At 44.2% G+C, this 8,787-nt stretch overlaps 1 protein-coding gene across 1 annotated transcript; it reads right to left on the reverse strand.

The window, feature by feature from the left end:
* Window positions 1-1,551: 1,551 nt before the first annotated feature.
* CLDN2 (claudin 2) lies at window positions 1,552-2,456 on the reverse strand. The gene has a single exon (XM_040999945.1). It carries the CDS (start codon window positions 2,276-2,278, stop codon window positions 1,589-1,591), a length of 690 nt encoding a protein of 229 aa, XP_040855879.1. The 5' UTR covers window positions 2,279-2,456; the 3' UTR covers window positions 1,552-1,588.
* Between the last annotated feature and the right edge of the window lie 6,331 nt (window positions 2,457-8,787).

An 8,787-nucleotide genomic window follows, 5' to 3' on the forward strand; every position in this document is an offset into this window, starting at 1 on the left:
TGAGAAGCTGACGATACTTGGGCTGGTTAAGTGAAAATGTGTTTGGTTAATGAGCACTCCACTTCCTCTCTGGGGGACATGGAGCATTTGCAGACTTTGGAGGAGAAATTGTCCGCCTGGGAACCGTTTTCTACCTTCCTACCTAAGCTACAGTCCCGAGCAGCAGCTCAGTCATCACTCCCATCATGGACACAGCACCTTGGACATGGATGATGTTGGCGCCTCAAATACCCTTTAGCTACCCTGGAATAACTTCTGATTTATGGGGTGGAGGGAAGGACGTGAAGGTGGCAAAGGACCTGCCTGATGCTGTGGTCTTTCAGAAGCTCTGTGGATAGACCCTGAGATGGGAGGTTATGACAACCTTTGCAACTTATTTGCCATTAGACTTGGCAACTCTGTGGGTTACCACATCTCTCTGGTTTAAGTAGAAACCCCCCATTAGAGCCAACATACATGCCTATCCAGAATTATTACATACCAATGTTATTTTTCCTTAGCCAGAATGGAAGACCTCTTCATCATTCCCCCACAATTTCCACATGGCCGCACCCCAACCCTGCCAAGAACCATGTGTATAAAATCTCCACAGTGCTCACTTTAGTAGCACATATACTGAAATATGCTTTACAGTCCCTAGAAAAATCACTGTGTGGGCCCTCAGCCTTGTAGCTCAGACAAGAAGCCAAGTCAGGTGTCACTGAGAGGTAGAGGCTTCCGTGAAATTTGGAGCTGCAGTTTGGAAAGCAGCTCAGAGCAGGAGTCACAGTCTGGTCTGCTGCTGTCTTGAGCTTCTCACCAGGTGGTCTTTCCTTGTGCTTTGCTCTAGCTGCAGGTGTAATTCCTGAACCATGAGCTGGAGTGCAGGGGGAAACTGGGGGAAATGCCCTAGGAAGTGGTTCTCATCTTATTTTAGTCCCAAGCTGCCTTTCCTTCTTCTCATCATGCACCCACTGTTTCGTGGACACTGTGGGATGGCTTTATTTTGGTTCAGGTACCATCCAGGCTTGGCACTTTGAAGTTATAACAAGAGCAGTGGAATGAAGGTTCAGGGCCTGGGTACTAACCAATCAGTTTCTTTGAAGGGACACTTGAGAAGGAGGCTAAAGCCATGTCCAGAACTGTCACCATTCCTTTTTCCTTCTGTCCCCCAGTAATGAACTCAGAGCCATCCTGAGCCACAGGGAAAAGGTCTTTGATCACAGAGAAGATGCAGTCAGTGGGAAATGATTACTGGCTTTTGGAATGATTCCCAGGCAAACCACAAACTATGGGAGCCTCTGAGACCTGGCCAAGGGTAGTGGTTGGGAGCTTGGAGTTGAAGGCTGAAAACTCAGGGCAGGGGCACAAAGTGAGAGAAATACAAAGGCTGGCTTGGTGAGAATCCTTGCCCATTGAACCCTCATACTGTCTTGCCAGCTCTCACTTGTGCCTTCACTTGATCCAATGGCCAGAGTCATTCTATCCTCAGCAGCACCTTCTGACATGATCCAGTGGCAGTGTCCCTCACCTTGTAGCCCTGGGGATGGGGGATTGACCACTGGTTTGCACAGACCCAGCCATCCCCCCGACTCTGGCCCCTGATGCTTCACACATACCCTGTGAGGCTGTAGGAATTGAACTCACTCTTTGCTTTGGGAGCTTGACCAGGCCTTGGAGAGCTCCTGGTGGCGAGGGGCTGGGCCTGGTAGGCATCATAGTTGGAACGATTTCTCTGGGATGAGCAAGTAAAGCAGAGGATGATTCCAGCTACCATGGAGAAGAGAGAGGAAATCACACCCAAGTAAAGAGCCTCTCCGATCTCAAATTTCATGCTGTCAGGCACCAGTGGTGAGTAGAAGTCCCGTAGGATGCCGTGAAGATTCCAGACTACAGGGATGAAGCTCAGGAGACCTCCAAGGATGAAGAAGATTCCACCTGCTATCACCACTCTATCTTTGGCTCGAGATTCCTGGCAGAAGATCGTGCATCTCATGCCCACCACAGAAATAATACAAGCCAGGGAGGAGAAGGCACTGGAAGTGACCATCATGGCCTGAGCAGCCTGGATATCAGCAGGCAAGCCTAGCAGGGTGCTGTAGATGTCACACTGGGTGATGCCGGTGCTTTGTGTGGCGCATTCCATCCAGAGGCCCTTGGAGAACCCGACTGCTGTCACAATGCTGGCACCAACGTAAGAGCTTGTTCGCCAGTTGGGGAGAAGCATGGCAGTCATCGTGCCCAGTAGCCCCAGGAGGCCTAGGATGTAGCCCACAAGTTGGAGGCCAAGAGAGGCCATGGTGGATCTCTGAGTAGTAGTGTTTTCAGGGCCTGCTCCCTTGTCTTTCAGCTGTAGTTCTTGCTCCTTGGATCCGGTCTCTAATCCCTCGTTTCAGAGTGTCTCTGCCAGGTGGACTTCTCTCCTCCTTCCAAGTGTCTGTGGGTGGCTACCAGCAGACTCAAGAAAGCATCTAGAAAACCTTAAAAAGAATCCATAAACCAGATTAAATATTGACCAGAAGCTTATGAGAAACCAGAAAATGCTGAATGCCTTTTGACCTTTGTTATCTTTAGAAATAACACATGAGGGAAAGAAAAAAAAACTTGGAGCATAGAGTCAAAATGTCATCACCTTCTGCGTAAGCATATGTCTTAGGTTGGCAGACAGACAAAGCCAGAGGCAGGAAAGTGGTTGCCTTCCGAGAAGGCAGCAATGGCAGTGGCTTTTTTTTTTTTTCTGCCTGTGTTAACTCCACGGCTAGTTTCCAAGGCCTGCCATATGACAAACACATTGCTAAGCAACACTACCACCGGGCCCCTCAATTGCAGATTGAGGCCAAACTCCACGGGACTGGATCAGGAGGAAAAGTTCTCAGATGTAGCCTTGGACTCTGGTGCCTTAAGGGTTCTTGAGTCTCTAAGGGACTAGAGACTAGTGCCTTAGTCCTGAATCATCCTACTTACCATGAAAAGCTTCTTAAGGACAGATCTGGGTGGGCAGTAAAGACTTGTAGCCATACCATGAGAGTTCAGGTGTTCTGAGCCTGATCAAACCCCCCTCCAAAGGCTAGCCTGTGATCTCCCTATATATGTGATTCATCAGACATTGCCAGTCTGATTTTCTGGTAGATGACTTGGTAGATTGCCAGTCTGATTTTCAGGCTGACTTGACACACCCATCATTTGACTCTCTGGAACACAGGTGGTCTTAGGACCTAGAGCAAATCCTCAAATTCTCTGTCAGGGCACCTGGGGCAGACATAGGAAATGGAAGCCAATATAAAATAGGGAGCTTTACAAGAGGCAAAAAGTCAAGCCAGTCCTTGGCGATCTCAGGTCTGTGCAGGATCATTGCAGGATTCATAGAGCCATCCCTCTTGGCAATTTTATGGACACCAAGGGTGTAATCCTCTCTCTGTCTTCCACAAGCTCCTCCATCCTACTCACATTTCAATCCTCTACAGTCTGGCTGGTCCACTTTATCCTTCAATATTTCATTTTCCCTAGTCCTCTCTTTATATATCTATATATTTTTAAGACATTTATTTTTATTGAAAAGGCAGATGTACAGAGAGGAGGTGAGAGACAGAGAGAAAGATCTTCCATCTGATGATTCATTCCCCAAGTGAGTGCAACGGCCGGTGCTACACCAATCTGAAGCCAGGAGCCAGGAACTTCTTTCCGGGTCTCCCACGCGGATGCAGGGTCCCAGTGCTCTGGACCGTCCTCATCTGCTTTCCCAGGCCACAAGCAGGGAGCTGGATGGGAAGTGGAGCTGCTGGGATTAGAACCAGTGCCCATATGGGATCCTGGTGCATTCAAGGCGAGGACCTTAATTGCTATGCTATTGCGCAGGGCCCCCTAGTCTTCTCTTAAATGTGAAGCCCACCCTTTTCTCAAGCAACACCCTGTCTCTGAGCAAACTTGGCCACCACCGTGGTTTAATCTATTGTCCATCTGCTGCAACTCTCAAATCTGGATTTCCAACAGAGATGTTCTAGAGATGCAAGACTGGCAGAGCAAACACCACAACAAAAAGTCCACATGGAAATCTCATAGGTACCTAGAATTCAACATATCCCAAAAAAATAACCTTCCCACTCCACCTCCATTGTACCTTTTCCCAGAGAGTTTGTCATCGGGATTGCCATGGTCACTGTATGATATCTCTATCTATCTCCTTGCATTGGACTAAAATCCTGGGAGTGGTTCTTAACACCTTCTTTATGTTAACCCCCTGCATCCTACAATCACCATGTCCTAGCAGCTCCACCTCATGCACATATTGCAAATACATGGTTCCATTCTCTGCTTTTGCTTCTAGTTCCCTAGTTCAGAGCTCCTTCATTCTCCCTCACCAGCTTCCTAACTGGTCTTATTTCTAATCTTTCCTCATCCATTTCCTTCTCCATGCTATTGCCCAGGTGATCAACACTGTTAATCTAACCAAGTCACTGCTCTACATAAAACATTCCCCTATAGCTCAAGATTAAGTGGAAACATGTTTATCCTCCCTGACCTCTTAAGCTTTGACTCTTGCCATTTTCCTCCTCAAAGCCTACACTTTACTGAATTAGATTTTTTAAAAAGATTTATTTATTTTTTAATAGAAAGGCAGATTTACAGAGATATGAAGAGACAGAAAGGTCTTGCATACGTTGGTGTACTACCCAAATGACCACAACAGCTGAAGCTGAGCCCATCCGAAGTTAGGAGCTATGACCCTCCTCTGGGTCTCCCATGTGGGTGTATGGATGGGCCCAAGGCTTTTGGCTATCCTTCACTGCTTTCCTAGGCCACAAGCAAGGAACTAGAAAGGAAGTGATAGATAGGATATGAACTGGCACTCATATGGGATCCCAGCTGTTGCAAGCCACTAAGCCACCATGCTGGGCCAAAATTAGATGGGTTTTGCATCCTCAGTCACGTTGTGTGATCCCTTGCTCCCGAATCTGGCCCCAAGCTGCCTAATGCTGAGTGTCATGCATCCTTCCTCTTCTGTTCAGTGTCCTCTGCTCCTTTAGGACTCAGCTTAGATGTTTGTAGCTCTAGCTTGGGTTAAGTACTCTTCTATGGTTTTGAACTCTATTGTGTTTAGTTATTTCATAATTATAATAATAACAAAATCTATATCAGAGATATTTGCAAAAGCTTGTAGGAAAATGGAATTGAAAGATGCTTATCTAATGGGAAAATTTTCAAATCTGTGCACAAATTTTTAATTATACATGCTTTACATAACTCTTGATACTCTTGATAATGTTGTTTTCACAGTCATTATAAACATTTTAACATGTTGACTCCTTTAACCATGATACTTTATGTATTGTATAGATGAGGACACTAGGTAGAGATAGGACTTTTGCAGTATTTAGCGATTTCCTAGTTAAGCTCTTATTATTTTTCCCTGTTAGTCTATGAGTACTTGAGGGCAGGGAATATATATTACTTTTTATCTCTATATCACAGAGTATAATGTATATTGAAGAGTATTTTATATATAATAATGTATAATGTGTATTAAAGAGTATTTTATGCATACCTGGTATTTAAAACATTTTCTTTTAAAAATATTTATTTACTTATTTTAAAGTCAGAATTACAGAGAGAGGGGGAGGAGAGAGTAAGAGAGAGAAAGACTTTTTTTAAAACTTATTGGGTCACTCTCCAGATGGCCACAATAGCCAGGGCCTAGCCAGGCTAAATCCAGAGGGCAGGAGATTCATTTGGGTCCTCCAAATATTTTGCAGGGGTCCAAACACTTGGGTCAACTTCCTCCACTGCTTTTCCCTAGACCATTAGCAGAAAGCTGGATCAGAAATGATCAGAAATGGAGCAGCCAGGACACAATCTGCACCCACATAGGATGTGGCATTACTCCCTATGCCACAATGCTAATCCAAAAATATTTTCTTAATCAAAAAATGATACAGAGATTTGAGGAGTTCCATATGACTATAAAATAGGGACCTTCTGGGAGTGGGTGCTTGGTCTAGTGGCTAAGACACCCACATCCCATTTTGCAGTACTGGTTGTCTATGACTAATTCTAGTTCCTCACTCCAGTTGCTTTCTTAAGGCAGACCCTGGGAGGTAATGGTAATGGATCAAGTTAGTGGATTCCAGATACTCACTTTGGAGACCTGGGTTATGTTCCCGGATCCTGGCTTCAGGTTCAGCCCTGGCCAGTTTGAGCATTTTGGGAGTGCATCAGTAGATAGAAAATTCATTTTCTCTGTCTCTGTCTCTGTCTCTGTCTCTGTCTCTCTCTCTCAAATAAATAAAATAATAAAAAGTTTGTTGGAAAGCAGAATAAAAATATAAGCTTATTTTGATGCAAACATTTTGAAATCTATGTGCAGTTCTCTTCCTCCCACTACCACTTCCTCTCTCTTTCTCCTCCCCTTCTCTTTCTCTGTTTCCCTCTCCTTCTCAAATAAATACAAAAATAAAGTTCCAAAGTAGGAGCATTCTAAATGAGTCAATTACATTTCCATAAGAGATCACCAACATGCTTTCCAACATTTAGAAAGAAGTTTGTGAAGGAGTTCAAAGGAGCAAGGGAGTAGATGGAAGGTGGGGAGACAGAGAAACAAGCAGAGAAGGAAAGCATGTATATATAATATGCTGTATATCATTTCACTTTAACCAAATTCTAAACAACGTGTGGATAAAAAACATACATTAAACTTCTGTTGTGCCTGCTCAGCATTGGGCACATGTTCTATCCATCAGCATTGGCTATGGCAGAACAGGAGCCAATAAATATTTGATGAAGAGGTGGGGAAGGAGATCCAGTTCTAATCTAGCTGAGACGCTGAACAGCTGTGACATTGAGCAAGTCGTTTCCCAGCACTGGCTTTCCAATTGCTGTACTGGGCACAATTGCACCTGTCCTGAGGCTTTTGGAGATGCTTGACATTATTTCTGCTTCTCCCTGGTAAGCATCCTCTTGGTGACTGCTATATATACTTCCCATACTTTTGGAGCTCCTATTCTATCTCCTCCCTAAGCAGGTATTGCATGATCTGGATAAACTTTTTTTTGAAGCTACAGACTTTAAACCATTTAATTTTGACATATCTACCTTTTTACACTCTCTCACACTGTTCACTCCATGGTGTGGCTTCTCATTACTTCTCCATTGGAAATATTCTCCCCAGGGTTATTAACCATTTCCTTGCCTGAAATCCAGTGGCTGTATCTCTGCCATCTAACCTTGTTGCTCTCCTTCAGAAAGCTATCTTCATGCCTGTTGTCACTACCATCACTCCCAGGTTTCCCTGCCCCTCCACAATGAGTCTTCTAGGTCTTCGTTCCTCTTCCTCTGCCTGCCCCAAATCTGTTGCCTCCAATGTCACACTCTTTATTCACATTCTCCATTGGTGATTTCACCCACTGCATCTCTATGCCAATGACTCCTGAATCTATACCTCTGCAGCACATCTCTCTCCTGAACTCAGGGTTTCTACAGTGAACTTCAGTTTCAGTAGCCTCATCGCAATGCATAATTGGCATCTTTTTAAACTCAACCCTTTTCAAGCTCGTGCTCTTTTTTCTCTCCCACCCCAAACTCTTCATGCAATGGTCCTATCTCAGCAGGATCATTATTGATCCAATAACCAAACTCAGCCATTTTTTATTCTTCACTTTTTCTTAACAACTACCCATAATCCATCCACTCTTTTCCAGCTTCCCTTCAAAGTGTTAGTTCAAACCATGCAACCATCATTTCTTGTCCATTTGCATTGCATGAGCATCTCAAATTGATCTTTCTAATTTTACTTCTGCACTTCCTTTGCAAATAATTAATTATTCATCCTACTGGACAAATACTGGATCATTCTAAAGTTGACATCAGACCATGACTGTTAATTTCACAGTTGATATGCTTTAAAAAGAATAATAAATAACAAAACCTTCCCCTTCAAGAACCAGGATCCCATTTGGCATCTGGTTCATGTCCTGGCAGCTCCATTTCCCATCCAGCTCCCTGCTTGTGGCCTGGGAAAGCAGTCGAGTACGGCCCAAAGTCTTGGGACCCTATATGCACATGGGAGGCCAGCAAGAAGCTCCTGGATCCTGGTTTCACATTGATTTAACTTCGGCCGCTGCAGTTGTTTTGGGAGTAAACCAATGGGTAGGAGATCTTTCTGTTTCTCCTTCTCCCTGTCAATTTGAGTTTCCAATAAAAATAAATAAATCTAAAGCAAAACAAAACTAATCAAAACAATTAACTTCAGGAGCTCTTAATTTCTTCCAAAATTGAAGTTCAAACTCCCAAAGCAGGAAACCTCGAAAGGCCTATATTTTCTGATTTCTTCAAAGTCTCATCTGTCACCATTCACCTCCAACCTTTCTTTTGTTCTCTTAACAAAATAGATGACCCAGCCATGTTGAACACTTCTATTTCTATGAAATTCATCTCAGCCTTACAATCCAAAGATCTAGCTTATTGTCCCAGTTCTCTCTGGAAACTGTTGAGGAAAATCCCTAACTTTCTTTTGGCCCTAGTTAGCTCATCTTCAAGGCTTTGAATCTCAAGTTAAAAATTAATAGGAACATACACATGCAGCTGTTTTGACAAATATAGAAGAAAACCTCTTAGAGGGATCATCCTAGAAGACAAGTGCTGGCTGCTTGGGAGGCACAGAGAACTCTAGACCTTGCCAACTGAATTTGTCTTCTGGGCTTGGGGCCAACATATTCCATGGGCCAAGGGCCGGGCAACAAGTTTTCACTTTGAATCCTTACCTAATCTTCCTTAGGGGAGGGATTGAAACTTCAGGAGGGGATTAGGAGATCAGAC

The sequence above is a fragment of the Ochotona curzoniae genome, unplaced genomic scaffold, assembly GCF_017591425.1.
Source record: "Ochotona curzoniae isolate NIBS_2020 unplaced genomic scaffold, NIBS_Ocur_1.0 scaffold_1852, whole genome shotgun sequence".
Taxonomy (NCBI): Eukaryota; Metazoa; Chordata; class Mammalia; order Lagomorpha; family Ochotonidae; genus Ochotona; species Ochotona curzoniae.